The 23,807-nt window shown below is 46.2% G+C and overlaps 1 protein-coding gene across 1 annotated transcript in view; it reads right to left on the bottom strand.

Moving 5' to 3' along the window:
• LOC144106853 (inhibitor of nuclear factor kappa-B kinase subunit epsilon-like) overlaps nt 1-23,807 on the bottom strand; it is a 91,615-nt gene that overhangs the window by 26,739 nt on the left and 41,069 nt on the right. The window contains exons 9-14 of the mRNA XM_077639799.1: nt 20,004-20,183; nt 18,804-18,984; nt 18,077-18,258; nt 10,960-11,061; nt 7,648-7,760; nt 5,955-5,957 (exon numbers count right to left, since the gene is read on the bottom strand). Of these exons, the coding sequence (XP_077495925.1) occupies nt 5,955-5,957; nt 7,648-7,760; nt 10,960-11,061; nt 18,077-18,258; nt 18,804-18,984; nt 20,004-20,183 (761 nt within the window). The remainder of the gene's footprint in view (nt 1-5,954; nt 5,958-7,647; nt 7,761-10,959; nt 11,062-18,076; nt 18,259-18,803; nt 18,985-20,003; nt 20,184-23,807) is intronic.

Genomic DNA, 23,807 nt, shown 5'->3' with positions numbered 1-23,807 from the left:
TGGGCTTTGGACGCCTTCTTCAGGTGTTCTTGGTCCTTTTCTTGAGCCCTCTGGACGGCAAGGGCACCATGATGCACACCCAAGGTGGCACACATTGCCGAGTAGGCTCCTTGGCTCCCTTGAATTGTACTTCACGACTGCCTGATTTACTGCCGTCACTATTGCAAAAAGCGAGGCATGCTCGTCCTTTGACAGTGCTGACCAAGCTTCCGTTCAGTTGTGGAAGCTGCGCGAAGGGAGTCGCGAACGTTGCATGTCTGCTCTTCCGCCGTCACTGCCGACGACACAAAATGCGGCTCGATGCGTGTCTGAATGGTGCTACATTCGGGCGACGATTCGTCCGGTGAATCTTCAGCTATCGCAGTGTAGTTCATCGACGATTGAGGCTCACTAGCAGGCTGTATGTACGTGTTGCACGATGCACCAGAAACAGAGCACACTGTCTCTGCCGGCGTCGCCTCCAATGCTGCGATCTCGGCTACCGATTCGAGCAGTCGTACGCAAAGGTGCAAGAGACTCCGCTGGCTCGTCTTCCGTCGACTGGGTTATCAGCGTCGATGGCACAGGGCGACTGTCGGCTTCGCTGCTGGAGTAACGCAGTGCAAGATAGTGCGGCACGTTTCCGTATGTTCAGTTGGGTGCTCCGCTTCTCCCGCTGGCTGCCGTTTTTTTCTCGCCATAGCAGGCTTGTGCTTCCGTTTTCCGACAACGCTTCGTCGAAAATTTCTTTTCAAATGAGCGACGATCCATTATTAACCTGGGGGCTTTCAGAAATCCGAATTCTGCGTGTCAAATAAGACTCCGGTGTGGTTTGTGAAGCAGAAAACAGCGGTTCACTCTCGTTGCCAGCTTGCCCGCTGCCGCAGCAGCAACCAATGGGGAGGTGCCTTTCAGACCTGCAGCCAATCGGAGGCCCGCTTTCATCGGAGGGCCCGTGTGACCACCCCTGGCATACCCGCGCTGCTTTTGTGTTCGTGCGACTGTTACAAGAAGGCGACGACTGAAGAATTCAGAAAACAAAAAAAAAACGGCGGAACAGAGGTTCTAAACGATACCAAGATGGCGGCGCTCAGCGGCGGGAAATACGAGATATGGCTCCGTGAACTGCGGTGATTTTGCGCAATTTATAACTGTTTTCTCACCCTGCGCACTGACAAATTAAATTTTTTCGTGCACTTTTAGTGCGTTTTCAGCTAATTGATATGAATTGATAATGAATTGATTTTAGTGCGTTTTCAGCTAATTGATATGAATTGATAATGAATTGATATACAAAATGCTGTATTTTTTTTTTCGCCCCTCCTGCTAGGGCCCACTTAGGGCCTGCAGTATTTGTTAAATAAATAAATAAATAAATAAATAAATAAATAAATAAATAAATAAATAAATAAATAAATAAATAAACCATTTTGGTACAACCTAGCTTCAAAAATCGATTTTTTCTGCAATGTTTGCGGTTTGATCCCCATGTCCACCCTTAAGCATTGCTAATAAACAGGCACCAAGTGTTATTGCCAGATGCAGCCGAATCACACCACAAAGAAACTTGTGAAACCCGTGAAAAACTTAGCTGGAGCAGAAGCTTCATTGTCATGAAATAGGTAGAGAAAACTCACATACAGGACTGGATAGTTCCCGAACAACATCAATTTTCAGAAATTTGTCAGCATAGGTCTTTTGACATTTCAAAATCAGCCGTGGAACAATTTCTGTGGTACTCCAGAGATCTCAGACAATGGATGTACTCCCGTGTAACGAACACACAAGCTACACACTGGCTATCAAAACGCATAATAAGCATTACAAAACCGGCCCTGCTTTCAACCTGCAAAAGTCTGTACTGAGACCACGCTGCTGCCCGAGGGCATTTCTGCATGGTCGAGGTACATGTGCGCTCATTTACTGTTGGTTAAATGGGAATTGCATGCACCTCGTAACGCACCAAACCCGATCCTTTAAACAATGTGCCAAGAATGTGGCTGCTCTGATTTTTCAAGGATTTTTTGTGACATACCGTACGAACATGCCGGTGACATGTCGTTCCTATGAGAACCCACCTAGAACCGCAGTCACTCAGCCATTTGCCTATAGAGAAGTGCCTGCACAGCAAAAGCTCAGCAATTAAAAAATCCAGATAATTTGAACTGCTGGCGTGGTCCTGGCCAACACCTATGTAAGTGTATGGTGTCACAAGCTTGCCTATTGATGCAATGGGGCTCGCATTGGTTGATTAGAACGGGCTCCCAAAGGGAGGCCATGTCAAGGTGTGACAGTCATGGCAAGCGATCGTCCAAATAGCCTTCCTCAAACTTGATTTCTATGCTGCAGGACAGTCGCACCGCATAGTTTTGGTTTAGCTTCTCTGAGCTTGGCGCCAGCCCACATAAGCCAGCCAATCGAGCCATGCCACGTGCAACTGGGGTGCCGACTGACGTGCCACGCCGTTTTTTTCTACCTCCTTTTTTTCCTTGCCACTTCGGCACTGCTGAGCATTTCTGTACACATGCCGTGAAGCCTCCTCACGTGCGACGCTGCCGCTTGCGAGGTGGCAGTGGTACAGCTCCACAGCTAAAAATAGTCATTGTTACAATGTTCTCATCTTAAAAGCAAGCAACCACTGCCTAGTCATTCATTAAATTTACCATTATGTATGCAGTTCTTGTTAGTTTTTTTAGATCACTCGTTAATTCGGACTTTCAGATAATTCAAACATTCTTTTTCGGGCCCTTGAAGTTTGAATTGATGAACTTTTACTGTACTAGGTACACAAGAAAGGAAAAAAAAAAAAACTGGTTTTCACTTCAGTTTCTGTTCAAGGCCTGGCTTAAAAGGGCAATGCAATAGCAGTGCGTTCTCGATCCACTGTGCACGGATGGAAGGTGATGAAAACAATGACATCCAAAGCACAGCATGAAAGACTGGCAGTTAAACACACAGGATGTTCGGCTGCAGCGATGATGCAGTGGTTTATGTAAAGGCCGGTGAAGCTGATCTGTTCGCACCGTCGCTGGTTCGAAACCCACTCGCAGCCACATAGTGTGTTTTGCTGTAATGTGTTTTGCATAGCTGGCCACAAAGCCTGCTGGCAGGTCGTCCACGACCCGGTGGGCCACCTGCCACGATGGCCACCTGCCCATCGTGGCAGGTCGTGACCTACCCATCTCATCATCATCATCAGCCCTACTACACCCACTGCAGGGCAAAGGCCTCTCCCATGTCTCTCCAATTAACCCTATCCTTTGCCAGCTGCATCCACCCTTTGCCTGCAAACTCCTTAATCTCATCCGCCCATCTAACCTTCTGCCGCCCCCTGCTACGCTTACTTTCTCTTGGAACCCACTCCGTTACCCTTAAAGACCAGCGGTTATCTTGCCTTCGCATTACATGCCCTGCCCAAGCCCATTTCTTTCTCTTGATTTCGACTAGGATGTCATAAACCCGTGTTTGTTCCCTCACCCACTCTGCCCGCTTCCGATCTCTTAACGTTACACCTATCATTTTTCTTTCCATGGCTCGCTGCGTTGTCCTTAACTTAAGCTGAACTCTTTTCGTTAGCCTCCACGTTTCTGCCCCGTAGGTGAGTACCGGTAAGATTATGCTGTTGTACACTTTCCTCTTGAGAGAAATTGGTAAACTGCCACTCATGATCTGCGAGAATTTGCCATATGCGCTCCACCCCATTCTTATCCTTCTAGTTATCTCCCTCTCATGATCCGGATCAGCTGTCACTACCTGCCCTAAGTAGACGTATTCCGGCACAATTTCTAGGCTCTCGCTGCCAATTGTGAACTGTTGTTCCCTTGCTAGGCTGTTGAACATTACCTTGGTTTTCTGCATGTTAATTTTTAGACCCATCGATCTGCTCTGCCTGTCTAACTCGTTGATCATGATTTGCAGTTCACCTCCTGAGTGACTCAGCAAGGCAATGTCATCAGCAAATCTCAGATTATTTAGGTATTCTCCATTTATTCTTATTCCCAACTGTTCCCAATTCAGGCCTCGAAATACCTCCTGCAAACATGCGGTGAACAGCATTGGCGAGATCGTGTCTCCTTGCCTGACGCCCTTCCTTATTGGAATTTTATTGCTGACTTTATGGAGGACTATAGTAGCTGTGCAGTTGCTATATATATCTTCCAGTATTTTGACATAAGGCTCTTCTACCCCCTGATTACGCAATGCCTGTATGACTGCTGAGGTTTCCACTGAGTCGAATGCTTTCTCGTAATCAATGAAAGCTATATATAGAGGTTGGTTATATTCTGCGCATTTCTCTATCACCTGATTGATGGTGTGAATATGATCTATTGTAGAATATCCTTTACGAAAGCCTGCCTGATCATTTGGTTGATTAAAGTCTAACGTTGCCCTGACTCTATTAGCGATTACCTTAGTAAATACTTTGTAGGCAACGGATAGTAAGCTGATCGGCCTGTAATTTTTCAAGTCCTTGGCGTCTCCCTTCTTATGAATTAAGATAATGTTTGCATTCTTCCAAGCTTCTGGTACAGTCGAGGTCATAAGGCATTGCGTATACAGGGTGGCTAGTTTTTCTAGCACGATGTCCCCTCCATCCTTCAACAGATCTGCTGTTACCTGATCCTCCCCAGCTGCTTTTCCCCTTTTCATTGCTTCTAAGGCTTTCTTTACTTCATCTTTCGTTACTGGCGGGATGACGCATTGCTGTGCACTGCTGTCTTTCTCATTAGCGTTCTGATTACATTGGCTACTGTACAGGTCTGTGTAGAACTCTTCGGCTACGTTAACTATCTTATCCATATTGCTAATGACATTGCCCTGCTTGTCTCTTAATGCATACATCTGGTTTTTACCTATGCCTAGTTTCCTCTTCACTGTTTTTAGGCTACCTCCTTTCTTTAGAGCATGCTCGATTCTCTCCATATTAAACTTCCTTATGTCGGCTACCTTGCGCTTATTTATTAACTTTGATAGCTCCGTTAGTTCTATTCTATCGGTAGTGTTAGATGCCTTCATGTTTTGGCGCTTCTTAATCAGATCTTTCGTCACCTGAGATAGCTTCCCGGTATCTTTTCGAACTGTCCTACCGCCTACTTCTACTGCGCACTCCGTAATTATTGATGTCAGGTTATCGTGCATTGAATGAACATCAAGATCATCTTCCTCAGTTAAAGCCGAGTATCTGTTTTGCAGCGCTATCCTAAACTCCTGTGCTTTCCCTCTTACGGCTAACTCGTTAATGGTCTTCTTCTTCGCTAGCTTCTTCCGTTCCCTCTTCAAGTCTAGGCTAATTCTAGACCTTACCATTCTATGGTCGCTGCAACGCACCCTTCCGAGGACGGCCACATCCTGAATGATGCCAGGTTTAGCGCATAGTATGAAGTCTATTTCATTTTTAATCTCACCATTGGGGCTCTTCCAGGTCCACTTCCTGTTTTCTCGTTTGCGGAAGAAGGTATTCATGATCCGTAAATTATTTCTATCCGCGAATTCGACTAATAACTCTCCCCTGCTATTTCTAGAGCCTATCCCATAGTCACCTACCGCGTGGTCGTCAGCCTGCTTCTTGCCCACCTTCGCATTGAAGTCGCCCATCAGTACAGTGTACTGCGATTTTACTCTATTCATTGCTGATTCTACGTCCTCAAAGAAGCTTTCAACGGTCTGGTCATCATGGCTGGATGTGGGTGCGTAGGCCTGCACCACTTTCAGCTTGTACCTCCTATTCAGCCTAATTACTATAGCTGCTACCCTCTCGTTAATACTGTAGAACTCCTCTACGTTGCCAGCTATATCCTTATTAATGAGGAAACCCACACCTAGTTCTCGTCTACCCTCTAACCCGCGATAGCACAGTATGTGTCCGTCCTTTAGTACTGTATACGCCTCACCTGTCCTCCTAACTTCGCTAAGCCCTATCACATCCCATTTAATTCCCGCTAGTTCCTCGAACAGCACTGCTAGGCTAGCCTCACTAGCTAAAGTTCTAGCGTTAAACGTTGCCAGGTTCAGATTCCAATGGCGGCCTGTCTATGATCAACCTTCTATGATCAAACCTACCCATCTAAAGTGCAGTAAAAAAATTAACAGGTGCATGCTAAGCGTGCAATATCATGCAGCAGCACTAGTTACGATGGGCACTTGAGCTCCTTAAGTGCTAAAGACCTTCACCCGGAAGGCATTTACCATGAAGGCCTTCACCCTAAGGCCTTGGACCTAAAGGCCTTTACCCTGAAGGCATTTATTTTGAAGGCCTTCACCCTGGTGTACCCTTCACCCAGGCCTTGAAGGCCTGGTGTACACATCCAGCAGGTTGCCCACAACCTAACGGGCAGGTGCTTTATTGCATGCATACTGTCGTGAGCATCTAGGCAGAACTCCAAAAACATAAGGGCCTCCTGCATCCTTCATGGAGTGACACAGTAAAGCTCCACCGCTACTGCGTTGCACCCATCATAAGCGGCACTGTCATGTTAGAGAAGGCTTCACCGCAAGAACTGCGAACAGCACGCGATAAGCAAAGTTTCGGCGCACACTGAAAGAACAAAATCACACGGATGCAAGCAAAGAAACTGCCAAAGTGGAAAGAGAAAAAAAAAGTGTGAAGAAAACATCAGCGAGATGCCACTCAGCACCCGGAAACTGTGCTGAGCTGGGTTAGGTTTGCTCGTTGATGTTCGGTGGTCAACCGCCGTCGCTGTGGGCTGATGCGAAGCTCAGAAAAGCGAAACCAAAACTAAGCAGTCAGTGCTATTGGATATGGGGCTGCCCGTTCGTTGTCATGCCTGCCGTTGTGTGCATGTGAGAAGTGGGTGAGCAACTATGCCACATAGAATACAGGTTTTGAGTAGGGCTATTATGGCAATCTCTTGCCACACCGGTCATACCTAGAATTGGCCTTCTTTTGGAGCCTGCTTCAATTATGGATGCGAGACCCGTACAGCGTGTGAATTAGCGAGTGTCCAATGCCACAGACTTACAACGGTGTTGGCCGGGACCAAGCCGGCAGTTCGAATTACCCGGACATCCAAATTAACGAGCTTCTACTGTAACGGGGTTTAGCTCTAGCAATTGGCGCACTATGTTAAGGCTTGAGGAAGGCCTCACCTTGGCTACTGATGAAGATGAGGCATAGGAAAGCCATTTTTTGAGTCATTTTTGTTGCTAAACTCCTAATTTTATGTACACTGGGGCCCCATTCCTAGCATTACATTCGTGCTTTTTTTCTTTTGCAACCACTCCACAAGGTCGACCCTTGCATTACATTTTAGTGCTGTTTTCTTTTTCCTGCTTCATGCCTGCAAAGTTGACCCTTGTAATACAATTGTTCAAACTCCTACTTTCTGAACAAAAAAAAAATGAGGTGTGTGACAGTTCCTCAAAAAAAAAAAAAAAAGCTCGAAATATTGCACGTCTTTTAATTATTGGAGTCCTGAAAATTGGTCTGCTACAGTGCTATTTTGCTTTTGTACGCCCCTAGTGCAATGATCCATGAACAACATTTTTCACCACACAGCACTGAGAGGCAGCAAATGACATTCAGTACACTAAATCTCATTTACTTCGAGCAACATCTAATCTTCCAGTGCAAGTGAGGTATGAGCCTATAAGCACTGAAGATGCATGAAATTGGATGCTCTATGGGAGAGATGTTAGCATGCATGGCACTCACAGCAGCCTGGCTTTTATGCTTGTCCGACAGCGTCCGTGCTAGCCCCTGTAGTTCAGTCGGCTGTGTCTGTGGTTCGACAAGTTCCACCATGCCAGAGAGGTTCGAGTGGCTGCAACGGTGAGAGAAAGCCAACCACACTTTCGTTACATCTCGAGCACACCAACAGGCCTCCCCTGCATCAGACTGAAAAAATTGGTCCAGTCTTGCACACACAGATGCACACGCACAAGAAAAAAACAGCAGGCTTCGTGTACACGCACTAGATCTAATGTAAAACAATTGCAGCTTCCGTGTAACACCAAGAACGCCAGCAGCATGGTCCACGACAACGCCACAGCGAAAACAAAGAAAATGGAAGGTTCTGCACACACATTAAAAAAAAAAGGCACGCCGTTGTACGTTCTTCACCGAGGATTGCAGCGATGAGTACAACGCCTTTACATTTCGGTTAACGCTACTCGTGTTATAATGGCCAGACTTAAAGGTGCACCAAAGAGGAATCTGAACTCGTTTTTTTACCACGGGAACTCCATCTACACGTTCCGGGCATTCTTACAAACTTCGAATTATTGTCCTGTGCAGCCGATTTCCCTAATTTAAATAGGATTAAATGTCCCGGCTTCCGCCTTTATTTCTGAACTCAACACTGAAGGTAGGAGGAGTCCACCCACGCGTGGAGTGCCCTTCGGCCAGTTGCATGGCTGCTTCACTTTCGCTTTTATTTTGTTTTTTAGGTTTCTGTGAATAAACAGTTTCAGTCACAGGCAATATAGCCACAAATTATGCCCATGGAAATAAAAACACACGTGGACTCTGATATACGTATCACTCCGCCGATGGCAGAGCGGCAAGCCGCCACGGGACTGGCTGACGCGTTGGTTGACTCCTACCTACCGCATTGAGTTAAAGAAAAAGGCGGGAGCCGGGGCGTTTAATCCCATTTAATTAGGGCAATCGGCCACACAGGACAATAATTCGACGTTTCTAAGAATGCCCGGAAAGTGTAGATAGAGTTCCCGCGGTAAAAATACGAGTCCAGATCCCTCTTTATTGCACATTTAAAAGCCACTCACTCACCATCATCTGCACCCCACCCCCAGCAACAAGGGCATATACGAGTTCTGCTGCCTGTTCGAATTGACTGAAAAGTGGCCAAATTCATCCGAATTGAAGGGACCAACAACTGAACAAAATGAGTCATGAGATTATGCTGGGAAAGAAAAGATCTTGCCTGATATTGTAAGAATTGGGCACTTAAATATCAACTAAACAAGTATCTATCATTTTAATTTCTTAACAAAAACTGCATCGAACTTAAGTGCCTATTGAGGCGAGGCCTTACCATTATTGGTGTATCCCCCGACGTGATTGCATCTCGTTAAAATTTGACTGATTGGTTGTCATGTGCAGTATTTTTTTTTTTTTTTTTACGAGCATGTCATGTTTTGTTACAGCTCATGCTCTCTGCGGTGTGCCCTTCGATGAAAAACGACACTCCTTAGCATTGCCGATGAAGCGCTGTTAGTTTTCAGCTTTTGGATGGTGCCACAGTGTTTTGCATACCGTGGATGAAGTGGAAATCACGGTTTACTAAAACTTTAATTGATGAGGCATACACTGCTGGGTCGCAATAGCTTTGAGAGTGGAAACTAAGATGGGCGCTACTATACATCTTATTTACATGATTGCAATTCAACCACCCCATATCGCATGTCAGGAAAAAAAATATATATATGCCCGTGGGCGCATTCAAAAACGAAAAACTTTGAAGACGCTTAACCTTCGGCTTCAAGAGTAGAATGCGATAGTGTCATCAGGCCGCTGCCGCCGCTTATCAGCAACTGCCATCGGCTGCCGCATGCGGGGTGGTGTGCTGGTTCTGCGCGTTGACAGAACAGCTGCTGAAGGCCAGCACAAAGAGTGATACCATGGAGCCGTGGCAGCCCACTGTGGCGACGCCGACGGCTTTCCTACCTCACGAGCTCCTTAACGCTCTCGCGTTAAAATGCATAAGTCAATGGCCTAATCGTCTGCACTTGTGCCATCTTCCTCACTAGCACTGCCGTCGCCATCGCAGTCCCACAGCGCGTCGTTCTAACGTCGTCGTCCAGCAAAATCCCCCACTTATCAAACAACCGCACCATGCCATCGCATGGAACAACTAAAAATTTTACCTCGCTGCAGCCGCCACACCTGCCCATTCAGAGATGTCGAACTCGCAGCCCTATGCACAATTGTTTGTTCATTTCTTCGGTGTAAAGAACGACAGCCACCTTGAGTGTAGCTGTGAACGAGCACAGGACGGTTACCCGACCCAGAACACAAATGACGCCTGATAAAGCACTACATTAAAAACTGGTAAACGTGGCCTGCAGTTGTTAAATGCGCCAGAGCCATAGAGAAACTGTGTGCGGTATGCATGAGTGGCGTCGGCTCTTCCATCAGCTACCTTCACTCCCAGGAAGTGCTGCCGTTCCGAGTGGTGGTGCCGCTGCGATTGGAGCAGCAGCCCTTCCAGCAACTATCGACACTGCCTTGAGTGTCGAGTGCACAATTGAAAATAAAAAAGAAAAATCCTTCCAAAAAAGCCCAAAGAGTAGCCGAATGCTACTGGCTAGAGCCGCAGAGCAAACAAAATTGCTGTAGCAACCGTGTTGTAGCAACCACGCTGTAGCAACCATGCGGCAGCATCCCAGATATCTCGTTTGTCTCACTTATATTTATGTGCAGTGCTTTGGTTTTGATTGCAAGTCGACCCCCCCACTTCGGACTTTCAAATTTTAAAAAAAGGTCGACTTGAAATCGTGTAAACACAGCAATAAACCTGTTCAATTACTGTTTGGTGGGTGAGATTTATATCACTTTCCGGCACATCACACTTGTCAGCATGCAATTGTAAGGGCAATTGCTGATCATGGTTTCAGCATAGATACATAAAAACAGGCCCATCCAACAATTGAAAAATTCTCAGTAAAAATCTTTACAGTGTTTCTAACAAAACTGCTGCAGAACGAGCACCTTACACAGTAATTTTCCGCTGCACCAAAAAAAGTTAGCTCCTTAAAATTCAGCTGCCAGTCCCTTTAACGAGATATAGTAGACTTTGACTGGACAGAATGAAGGGTCCGAATTATCCAGTTTTCCAAATTAATGGGCACTAAATTAAAAAGGTTCTATTGTAATGTGAGGCACCAAGAACTGAACAAACCAAAAAAGTTATATCTGGGAAAAATATAAGGAAATGGAAAAAAAAAAGCCGCGCTTGAACACCTACGAGTATTGAACATAGTCCTGTGCTAAGAGCTCACCTGGACGAGAGTATCCTCAGCAGCTGGTCCAGCAAGCTGTTGATGGCCTTAGCTTGGCTTAGTTTGGCAAGCTGTTTCTCCGTCAGCTCTTCCAGCACACAGCTGCAGAAAAAAGTGACATCCTCAGCAGAGTCCAACAAACTGCACGCAAGGGCTGCAGCAATACTCCATGTTAAAATTCAATGTTGAAATTTGCCGTCACAATCAAAAGCAGTTGAAAAATAGTGGCACAATGAGACACATTACCTCTCCCGGCATCAAAGCTGGATTATTCTTGTTAAGGCTTTCATTTGGGCTAGTTGGTTGTAGCAGTGAAACATACTGACTAGCGCAAACACAGACAGGGACCAAAGTAAGAGACAGGACACACGATAGTTGTTTTTTTTTTTGTCTTGCGTCAATTTCTGCACAAAGCCTTTATATAAATACATTCACCGACTGATTCTTCGAACTTGGCAGGGCCAGAAAATGCTCCGAAAAATAGAACAGTCCAAAAAATCCATAAACATCTATATAACTATAGACACTTAATTTTAGTTGCATGTTGACTTCCTTCAAATTATGCTTAAGACAGCCTGCTTCAAGAATAGAAGTGAGAACAAGTGACGTATCAAGAGTTATATTAGCTTCCCAAACACTCCCAATGCGTCAAAGCCCCCTTTCGGTTGATGAAACCGAAACAGTATCAAGAAGAAATGAAATTATTAGGTGGTCATACATGAATACCATATGGTGAACCATGCAACCAAAATAAGGTGTCCATGGCCCTTTTAGAATGAAAGTTACTCTACAGAGATAAAACTGGGTTGACAAAAATTTTAAACTCTGCCCTCTGTCATGTTCCACCCACAAGAAATAATATTAGCTGGTATCTGAGCCAGGGTTATGCTTCCTTGATGTTCGGACACCAGGCGCCCGCAGCACTTGTAAACAATATTTAAAATTTTGCTCTCTACACACAGTGTCTTTCAAAAATTTCATAGACAACCAGAGTGGGGTGTGTGTATTAGCGATACTTTGGAGAAAGAGGAAAGACTTTAATGAACACAGGAGAGGTCTGCCTGGTTGTTAGCCTAGAATGCTACTCCAGACAATACTTTGGGATCTTCGTACACACAGATGGAGAGACAGAATTATTTTTATGGTGCAACAGAAAAAGGGTTGTCATGCCTGTGTGGACCTCAGTTTATCCGGTCTGTCACTTCTGAGAATAAGAGGTTGTTAAGGTTCCAATCACCTCTGTCTTTCTCTAGTGGGTATCAGTATTTATAAAGATTTTTCCATCCAGCGTGCGCCAATACCCCCGCCAGTGTGCAATGAGAAGTGCACTCTGAGCCAGTGTCCCTTGCCATTGCAGTTATGCTCAAGCTGTCGCATGGGAAATTTTCACGAGTCCTGTAGAAGAGTGCACTGGCCTTGACAAATGTAGCACAGCAAGCTCACTGTCCCTTAGGTTCATAGTTGGCCTGTCTCTTCAAGAGACAGAATACCGTATAAATGCGTGTAAGGGTCGTGCTTTCTTTTTTTCTCGGATTCGAGGGCCAATTTTCTGGATGCGGCCCCTAAGTGCGATGTGCTTTTGAAAAAAAAACTGAAGTAAAAACACACCAATTGGGGAATGAGCGGCATTTATTCTACACTCAATAGTCGCTCACGGAGTCTTCAGACTCCGAACTTGTGCTATGCTCTGGTGCATGCTCATCTTACAAGTTGCGCAGCATGTCTGCTGTCAACACGTAGCCATTGTTCCGCACTTCCATCACACAGCAGGGTAGCTCTTCTTCCAGTTCAGGAAACTTGCCCAGCTTGCCTCAAAAAGTGTGCTTTTTGCAGCTTGTGTTCCTCAATGCACTCTTTTCGTTGCACCTTTTCGATGGACGCAATTCTCGGCCACGTCGAATTTCCTGCCCGCCGCACGCCTGCTGTGTTCGAGAGCAAATTTCCAGCCATGTAGCTATTAGGCTGCTTGCCTACCGTGCTAAAACTGCAACGCTCAGCGGCAGCACACAAAATCCACAACTACGGTGAACCAACAAGCTACCACAACTCCCGTGCCTTTGACAGCCACAAAAAGCTTGACCTTGTGATGCAGACGCCGAATACAGAGAGCGGGTGCTTGCGGCGAAGGAAAAAGTTGACGACAATAAAAATGGATGGATGGATAGATGAATACGGCTGAACCCTTTAAATTGGGTTGTGGCTCAAGACACCTAGCCATGACTTATGAAATTTTACTCTTCTCTTGATTTTAGCCACCAATCAGATAACCTTCGCTTGGTTATTTCTACCCGCTTAAAATCTACTTTCCCTTCACTGTCCTTAAACCCCAATGCCTTGGATAAATAAGCCCCACTGCTTTCCACTGCAGGGTGAAGCCGACATCGAGACGGGCTTCGTTGTCGTAAACTTGGACTCCGTGAACGCGATGATGTCGTGCGTGAAGTGTGAAGTGTGCGGTGGTAGCATCACTATAGGCAAAGGTGAACGAGAATACGGCCTCGGCATAAAGACTTATCAGGCGCGCGTGCTGTGGTGATGTGGCGTCGGTGTGGAGCTCGCCCTGCATGAACGGCAACCAAAGAACAAACCGCTCGTTGTAAGAATTCTAGCTGCACGCGGGATGCAAGCCACCAGGAATCAGCAAACGGTGCTAAACGATGTTTTTGCTGCGATGAACAGTTCCCACCACGGCCTTCACACCAAAACATAGCAGAGGTACATGAAGACGAAATTAGTGCTCGCTGCGGCTCTTGCTGCTGAGAAGCAGACGACTCTGTGCCCGCAATCGGTTCGAAAACTCTACGATGAATTGAAGCTTGGGGAAGTGCCATTTGGGTGGCCATAGTCAGACTGACTACATTCCTGGTGGCTTCTGGTTACATAGGATGCAAAATATGAAACTAACTTTTTCTGCATTTTTGATCATATGTGGGTTATTTATTTTTTCTCGTTTTCTCAAAACACCCAATTTCGACTTCTTGCTAATTTCCGGAAGTGATATCCCAGCCTTAAACGCAGGCAGAACCATAATTTTTGTTGTGGCATGTAGCTAAGAGTGCAAAGCACACAATATTAGGGACAGATTTTCGTATCTAGGTTTTAAAATTTAGCAGTTCTGCTCTAGATCAGACAATAGGGTACCCACATTGGAACAATGAACGTTGGATTGCTATAGCATCGCTATATATAATATTTGTTACATCAAAAAACTACTTCTAACATTGTATTCCTTATGCTTTCTAGTACCTAGCCACACGTTAATATTAATTTCTGTAGTGTGGGTATTTTTTCATAGTTTTTTATTATTTTTTTTATTCATTTGGTACCTGCATAGCCTTTCGGCATTACAACAGGGGGGCACTCACGTTCACAAAACAAGAAATCATGCACTTAACACGTGAAAAAAGGCTTCATTTGGTACAACATTAACAATATGTGGCAGCAAGGCATTCCATTCGCGAACTGTACGCAGAAAAAACGAATACATCGGAGTATGTCACCTTTAAAAGGAAATTCATAAAGCTTTAAATTGTGGTCCCTTCGCTTTGAGACATAGAAAGGCGGCTTCAAATATTTCGTTCCGTCTATACCAGTCTTGGAATAGAAAATATGTAAAAAAATTTTAATCTCAGATTTCTTCGAGATTTAAGTTCTGGCCACTGAAGATTCCTTTTGCTTTCTGAGATACTGAGTGTCCTGTCATAATTTCCAAGGACAAAGTGGACTGCCCTATTTTGAATTTTTTTCCAATTTATCAATAAGTTATTTATAAATTTATTTATCAATTATTTATCAATTTAATAATTTATCAATAAGCAAATTATGAACCAGTAATCTCATTTACCTTTGTGCATAATTGGACCACTGAAAAAAAGAACACTAGATATCTGAAATCAGTGCAAGAAACTGAATAAAAAGTGAATTTCATCAAATTTGGTCAAAAAATAAGAATAGCTTTAAGAGCCAGGTCCCCCCTTAAAAAATGATACAGTACTAAAAGAAATAACCTAGCTTCAAAATTTCCAAGGATAGCATGTAATGAATCGCTTGTTTGAATGTTGTTTAAATGCCCATGTTTAACAGACATCAATATTGAGTGATACTTTCAACACCTAACAACACACCAGCGCAATACTTATTAAGGAAAAGGAAAAAAAAAATTGGCGGTGGTTTAGCTCTGGTTAAACCTGGAGTGATGCGATAGCTACAGCTGGCCGAGTGGAACTTGCTCAGTGGAATTGGAAAGTCAGTCTTTCGCTGCTCCGTTTCTCTGGGCCTTCCTTCTTCATCTTCGTCCCACTTGACACGGCTGTGGCAGCTTGACACAGCTGTGGCACAGCTGTGACAAAGCTGTGAGACAGCCGTGGCAGCTCTGCTTCGCCGCACTGCGCTGCCGGCAGCAGCAGCTGCTCCGCACCATGTGGCTGGTCACGTGACCAACCACGTGATCAGCCACGGCGCAGCGCCGCCGGCAGCTGCTCCACACCACGTTGACTAGCCACATGACAGCGTGGTGGCGCCGCCACGTGGCCGCGACACTGAAGGCTAGAAATGCTATCGTAATGTAGCTCTCGCTACGAAAATAACTGAGGGGCTATCAATTGGTTTATGCTGATGAGACGCGAGAGCATACTTCTCTACTTTCTGTTCCATTGTACTATCATTCTGCACTGCGACCCCTGCCACTGTTTGTAAGCCCAATACGCAACTGTCATCACTAGAACCCAATCACTACTACTTGCCACTAAAGTGCCCTTACCAGTTGCTATCACTAGTGTTTCATCATAGCTCGTATTTCTTACATAGCCAGTGCTTTGTTCAAGCCAGCATTTTTTTTCTAGCCAGTGTTTCGTTAGAGCCAGTGCTTTGCTATCTAGCTGGTGTTACAATACAACCCCACTATAGTAAACTAGGATAAAGTGAAACTGGTCCCATTTTACATCCCCTACATGACTGTCCATTCTTTTCGGCAATAGTAAAGATATTTTTTTCAAATAAAACGACTATATTAAAAATATTCTGGTCGTGGCAACATACGTCCTGCAGAATAATGACAACGCAGCGTGCGAGGCCGATATTCGGACGTAAATGTGTACAAAGATGATAAAACGGCGCTTTTTGAGATAGCTTTACCACCAAGCTCGGAAGCTGTGAGAAGAAGCCAACTTCTTAAAGTTCTTGGGGGCCGTGAGGCTAATACCCCTGTCACACGGACACTGTAAAGGTACTTTGAACTAATGCTCCATTACTCTAAGGACGAACGCGCGCTGCCACACGGACGCGCCAAAGGACACCTAGCTCAAAGAAGCTTCGAAACAAGGCAGCTCGAGTTCGTCCTTTGAGGCTTCAAGGGAGTACTCTCTCTCCCAGCGAGTTAACAGCATAAATAAATTGAAGAAAGAAACGTTCAAGTTTCGTTTTATAAATTCACTTCATAAGATTAGTGGTGTTTTAAAATATAAGATCATTTGTTTTGTGGCAGTCTCACCACGCCATACTCTCGTTCCAGATATACGAGCGAGTTGGGCTCAGTGTGGCCAGCACTGTGATGTTATGCTCTGTATTTGGAAAATCATGTCATTATTGCAGTTAAAATTGCGTTGCTTTAACATAATACGGTTATAAAACTAATTAACTAAAAAAATGTGACATTGATGTATTTACATGTGCAGTGAGGTTTCCAATTTAAATAACGCTTTTCGCCGATGAGGGCGCTAAAAACTTCTTGCGAAGGTCGTTCCGCGACCGTGTAGCACGGACGAACTCCCTTGAAGTAGTGCTCCTTTGGGAGCGTAAAGGAGCATTAGTTCAAAGTGCCTTTAGAGTGCCCGTGTGACAGGGGTATAAGTGCTCGGCGCGCACGGAAAAAATAAAAATAAAAATAAAGCAGGCTATGAATGCAGAAAGGAGGAGGCGCGGATCGCCTAAAAAGGAAAGACAGTAAAAATTCAGTGAATGTAAGAAGAGGGCGAACATTCGCAGCACGGCAGCGCGAAGCACAGGGAAGCGGCGGCAAGAAATGGATGGGTGGCGGCAGTGTGTGAGGTATTGCGTGAACGGAACCGCCGCGCCTCGACTCTGTAGCGCGTATAACTGCTGCCTCTTAATTGACGCTAAGGCTACGGAAAATGAGGCCGTGTTTACGCACTCAAGGTATATTTGTTGCCCCATTGTATTTGTACAAATGCGGTACTTCCTGAAGATATAAACAAAATGGAAAACGTGATAACATGAAGCGCGACAACTCAAAGTAAATAATAATCACATAAAGGAACAACAAGAGCAGGATGGAAGATATCTGTGAGTGTTTCTTTCATAAAAGCAACACTGAGTTTAGTAAGTAGCCAATGAATTACCAGAGAGCATAGTCAGAGCCATGCCATCACCAACAACTGATATTGTAAAGACCCTGATATAGTAAAGATTTTTACTGGTCCGAGTCACTTTACTATAGAGGGGGTTCCAATGTATACAGTTGAACCTCGTTATATCGACGATGAAGGGGCCCGGCGATTACTTCGTTATACCTGTAGCTCCGTTATAGCCCGTGTTGATGAGCTTCCAAGGGGAGTCGTCATTCCTTCGTCATATCGATTATTTCGTTATAACGAGGTTTGACTGTACCAAGTGGCAGGTGGAGAGCAGGAACTCCCCCTAAGCGACACCTGGAGGCTTCACACAGATGGTGACGCGAACGCCGGACAGTTCACAGTTCACGCAGTCATGGCCCTTCTAATGTGATTGCATTAAAAAATATAAGTTGTGGTGTTAAAAGCCTCAAAGAGGCACAGAGGATATGTAGGATGCCGCAGTGGAAGGCTCTGGATCAATTTAGGCCAACTGGGTGTTCCTCAATGTGCACCGGCATTGCGTCGGATACTAGCACCTTTTGCATTTTGACTGCATCGAAACAAAGCTGTTGCAGCCAGGATTGAATTTGGGTCCTCTGGCTCAGAGCCAAGTGCCCCTACCCCTGAACCACCGTGGCGGTGGGTTATCGAGAGAAGCTGCCTTTACAGAAAGCAACATTGCATATGCCAGTGCGCCTTGGCTACAAAACTTAGCATCAAGTACCCCTGAAGTGCTTCCAACTTGCCCTGCTGTGTGCCCTGCTCACCTTAGTGCGTGGGGTGCTCTGGCCAGCTGGCGGTGGCAGCGGCATAGCCGGTCGAGTAGCCGCTGCATGGCATGCGCCACACTGCAGCACGTCTTAGCCTGGGACGCATCATGCTCCAGGGTGGACGTGGGCGAGGGGAATGCCGGGAACCGGGCTGTCTGTGCACCAGCTCCAGGTTGCACCTGCATTGGATTGGGGGGTGCAAGCACACACAGAAAAAAGGGGACGAGGTGAAGACAAAAAATAATAAATGACGATTGCAAATGCAGTAAAGTGGATGATGCGCGCTAGCTATAGACACACAATCACGTTTGAACCCCATCTGTTCGCTGCCGATACCAATAATTCATTGTCAACACAGGTAATCATGGCCTTTTGATCCGAGAAGTTATTTGACAACTGTGCCTGCTCGAGGCCACCTATTCTAAAATCATGCTCTGGGATTCCTCCTAGTGTCATCCTTGGTACATGCAAATTCCCCGCAAGGCTGATGCAGCAACAACAAGGGGGAGGATGGAAGCAGAGAGAGGGCAAACTTGTGGCATCATGAATGCAGTCATTGTGTTCAGGCCAATCAGTAACTGCCATTCCAACTAATCAGTGAGGCGTGTTGTCACGATTTCATGTTTCAATGTGCTACAACGTCAACAATGCCACTAAACAAAAAAATGTAGCCTTCACAGCTGCTGGTGTAAATAACCTTTAAGCAAGGCTTAGGTGCACTTGCCTTCACATGAGCACTGCTGGTGTCCAGCAGCAGGTAGGGGCTGTCCAGTGTGGTGGCGGGCAGTTCAGAGGCCCCACGGGCCAGGGTGCTCCCAAGGAGGCCCCCGCCAGGCAAAAGGAGCAGCTGCGAGGACGCTGGTAGATTTGTCTGCTGGTACACTTCGGCCTGTAGGTCTGCCAGCCTGCAACATCAAGGAGGCACACGTGCTGCGGTAAACAGTCCTCACAGGTTTAGGGGTCCTCGTAATGTGGCAGGCCTCGCACTACCCAACATGCCAACCTAGATGAGCCAGTCGCACACAATAAGAGCCGAGCACCAGTTCAATGGTTTTTGTGGGGTCTAAGTGGCGGGAATTCTTTTTTTTTAAGCTTATGATGACAAGGTGATGACACAGCTGCTAATGGAGTGTGACAACTGCACCATGGCACTGGTGAGGCAATGTTGAAAGGTTTTTGCACAGCTCCACAAACATCCCAAGGTAGTTCATTCTAGCGCATCATTTGAAAGAAGGAAACAAGTAAAAACTGGGTGTCCATAGTGCTTAAAAAAAAATTCCCACCACTTAAAACCACCCAAAAACCATCAACCCAATTTTAGAACTCAAAAGGGAGTGATCAAATGTCTACGGAAACAAGTACTCCTACTACGAAACAATCATTTATTTTCTTAACTTCTTAACTGCCATGCAGCTGGAAGAAGCTAATGGCAGCTGCCTTTCTGCCTGTTCTAAAGCTGCTGCACAATCACATCACAAGATTATGGCGACTGTGCCATGCGAAGCTGCTTCCATGTACACGGTGTTTGGTAGCTGCACCATCGCTCGCAAGGTGCTGGTCTGCACACAATGCAATGAAAAATCCAAGTCGTAATGAAAAATCCAAGTACGGAGCAAAAAGTGCGCCATGCCCTCCACACGTGGGGCCCAAAATGAGAAGAAAAGGACAGCGAAAAATAGTGGAGAGCAGAAAAGCTAGTGTCTCCTTCCCCTTCTCGCCTTGGCTGCAGTGCCACAGAAAATTTGTCCCCCAGCACAGGTGAACGCACAATCCTTGTTTCAAAGAACACAGTTGTGTAAGATATGTGAAAGCACACCACAATAATCACAGTGCAGCCTGTGTGAAGGCACTGACGTTTTGTTGGTACAGTTGTAACACAAGAACCCCTAAGACACTGCCGTAACAAAAAAAAAAAGCAACTTACGTCGCCTGGGCAGGTAGGTAGGCGTGTATCTCGTGGCCCTCATTGAGGTAAAGCACGTGGTAGAGGCGGCAGCGGAGCACCTCAGTGACGGACTCAAAGAACTGCTCAAAGGTCCACATCTTGGTGTCATCACATTCCAGCAGCCCAGCCAGCAGGGGAACCACCTTCTCTCGCAGTCCCCTGTTCAGAGGGAAAAAGAAGGAAGATCTCATACCACACCTCGGCAAAATTACGAGTGCTCACTCAGGCTCAGTCAGGAAAGTTCGGCCAACTTACGGGCTCACTTGACCTCAAACTCAATTAGGATTCCAACTCACTTGCTCTCACTGAGACTCACTAGTCATCAGTGGTCAACCGCTCATAACGATTCACGACTGAATCAGACTCAAGATTCATCCAGACTCACTCACTCATTTCAAATGATGACTCATTTGAACTCACTCATTTCGACTCACGACTTATGTGGACTCACTCACTCATTTTGACTGACGACTTATCTGGGCTCACTCATTTCGACTCACGAATTATCTGGACTCATTGATTTCGTCTCCCGACTCATCTGGGCTCATTCATTTCGTCTCATGACTCAACTGGGCTTTCATTTCCTCTCACCACTCACTCATTTCGACTCAGGACTCAACTAGTCTCCTCATTCGGACTCGGGACTCATCTAGTCTCACTCATTTTGACTCACGACACATCTGCGCTCACTCACCCAATTCAACTCATGACTCAGCCAATCTCACCTTGACTCACAACACCTATAACCTCACACATATGACAAAAACTGGTTCTTGAGGAAAGGAAGTGACGTAGTAACTGTCTCACATATCTCCTTGGACACCCAAACCGCCCCATAAGGGAAGGGATAGAGGAGGGAGTGAAAGAAGGAAGAAAGAGGTGCCGTAGTGTAGTGGAGGTCACCGGAATAATTTCGACCACTTGGGGATCTTTAACATGCACTGGCCCCCCGACTTCGGATTGTGATCTGAACGTGAGTCCAAGCTCATTACTCAGACCATGATCTGAACATGAGTCCGGACTCACTCACGACTCTGTCACATATATTAAGGAGCCTAAATTAAATTTTAAAGGGAAGGTGTGAAGAAGATGACGTGGATTAACCGAAGAATAAAGAAGATGAAGAAAAAGCATTCGGTGAGGTGGAGAGAGATGATTGGTGGAGAAGAGAAGAAGGAGAAGACGACGACAAGGCTTAAAAAAAGGCCGAGGGAGAGTGAGGCACGGGGGAGGGGGAAGTACAGAGAAGTGGAGGCTCCGGGGGTCAGGGACGCATCGGCTGGAAGAGAGCGATGCCGGCTACTGCTCCGGTGAGCTCGCGTTCTATGGCTTCGCATCATGGACTTCCTGCTGTGCCTGAGCCCGTTCCGGGAAGTACACGGAGGACGCTACCACCTGCTACGGCCAGGGGTGTCTCCAGCGCTGTTGCCACCCATCTGGGTGGTGCCCCCAACGCCAACAACACCGGCATCACCTCCACGGGCGCTTGGACCGGGAGCTTGTATGACGCAGCCAACGACGCCGCCAGCAACGCCAGCCCAAGCACGTCGAACGCCACCTCGACGCCGGCTACAGGTCCATACAATGCCGCAGCCGCACCGAACCAACCGTGAGCACGAACGCCGACCACTAATAGTAGACCGCTAGTAATAGACGCCGGTAGCAGTGTGCCCGGGTCGTGTGTATTTATAGTCTGTGTTTTGTGTTAGTTTTGTTAGTTTTGTGTTCTAGTGCGCGTGTCACGTAGGGGGTATTAAATGTGCGTCTGTGTGGGTGCACCGGTCGCCTAGCCCATTCTTTCGGTTCGAGTGTTCTCCGGGGAGATCTGTGACAGACTCAGATAATGATGTCAATGTGAGTCCAAAGTCAAAACTTAGTTCACGATCTGAATGTGAGTCCAAACTCACAACTCGGATCATGATCTGAACGATAGTCCAGACTCATTCACGACTCAGATCATGATCTGATATGAGCGTGAGTGAGCCTGGGTGAGTCCACTCATTAGTGAGTTCACCGACCTATGTCTCATACACAAAAGAGAAGGTTGGTTATCATAACTTGGTTACACAAACTACATACAGTTGAACCCCACAGTAATGAAATCGCCAAGGACTACAATATATTTTGTTTTCGTGAGAATTTCATTACCATAAAAACCCGCGTATAGTACGAGGTTCTTTTCCAAATTTTAGAAAGACGAATTTCTGACTTGTATCTTGTGTAGATACGAACAACTTTCAGCACAAATCTGCAGTTCTGGTTTCATTTTCCAGCGAGAGGAAGCGCTACCTAGTGGTGGCATCAATTGGCTGTTTCGATTTCAATGCCATTTCATCATGCTGAGCTTGTAATGCCCACTCTGAGGATGACTGCACCTCGCATGATGTACGAACTGAACCGCGAAAGCAGTATTTGGCTGCTTTTAAAAGGAAAGTACCATATATTGCCATAGGCTTTTTTACGAAAACAACTATCCAAAATTAGACCTATTCGAGGGATCCAAGGTAGTTTCGGTTGGGCCATGGATAGTACATGCCCCGCAGTGGTCTGTTCCCATTAGTATGCATGGAGCCTCGTGCATAAAAGAAATAAAATCGTTAATTCATATACAGATTGGCTCCAGTAATGAGAATTCGTACTGCGCACTGTTTGGTCATCTCACTCACGTTGGCAGCCACTTTGCCGAGCAAGAGAAGGCTTGTCTGTCAAGCCACAGTGCGAAACTACAGTACCTTGGCACTTTGGACAAGGTTTGGATTGTCACTTACCAGGCTAGTCAGCCGGGGGGCGTACGCGAAGGTGGAAGGCAAGAAGGTGGGCCGTTGCGTCACCTTTTATCTCCATTTGCCTCCAAATGATGGCCCCGTGATTTCGCCGTTATGCATCTGAGTGTGTGAATAAATATTTATTGGTGTACATATCAAAAGCAAACCACTGGGTAGTGTTACTGGTTGCTCTGACCTCCGCGCACCCCAAGAAAAGTTTCACCTCTTCTTTGACTTCATCGTCACTCTGGAAGCGTTGGCCACTCAAATGTACCTTTATCTTGGGGAACAAGTGATAATCACTAGGCGAGAGGTCTAGACTGTACAGTGGGTGGGGCATGGCAGTCCACCCAAATTTTGTCAAAAGTTCCTGGGTTTGACGGGAGACTTGAGGTCTGGCGTTGTCGTGAAGCAGCGTTACACTGGCTTTCAGTCGTCCTTGCCGGCAGTTCTACATAGCTCGCCTAAGTTTTCTCAGTGTTGCACAATAACTGTCCGAGTTGATTGTTGTCCCACGTTCCATCGGAATCGAGAGTGGGGGAACAGCCGTGTGTAGCAGTGTTGGCGGATTTCGCCTTGCAATTTCCCATGTGGCTAGAGCTCTTTGGGAACCTTATTGCTGGATCAACCCTCATAATTAGGGCTCTCGACTGCCGATTCCGAAGATGCGGTGGCTGCATTTCGATGGAGGCGAAACGCAAGACTGCCATGCGTTGTACTGTGCAACGTCAGTGCTGAGGTGGTTTAAATTCATGCAGTCTTCCACTAAGACATCCCTTGTAGCCGATGTCACCTTGGGACATTAAACACCGTAAACCAAACCGTCATGCCCAGTCCTGTGAAGTGCGCACACATTTGATGATCAGGAAATCGCGCATCCGACGCGTGCGCATGCATGGTGGACGATGCAGTGCATACAGCAAGCAAAACCAGCTGCGCTTTTCTGCGGGGACCTTCTGCTTGCACGACCTGTTCTCATCAGCCCGTGAGAGCATGTGACAGGTCGCAGGGTTTCTTG

Source organism: Amblyomma americanum, chromosome 10 (assembly GCF_052857255.1).
Source record: "Amblyomma americanum isolate KBUSLIRL-KWMA chromosome 10, ASM5285725v1, whole genome shotgun sequence".
NCBI classification, from domain to species: domain Eukaryota; kingdom Metazoa; phylum Arthropoda; class Arachnida; order Ixodida; family Ixodidae; genus Amblyomma; species Amblyomma americanum.
The sequence above is the reverse complement of the archived record's forward strand: the minus strand, read 5'-3'. Positions and strand labels throughout refer to the sequence as shown.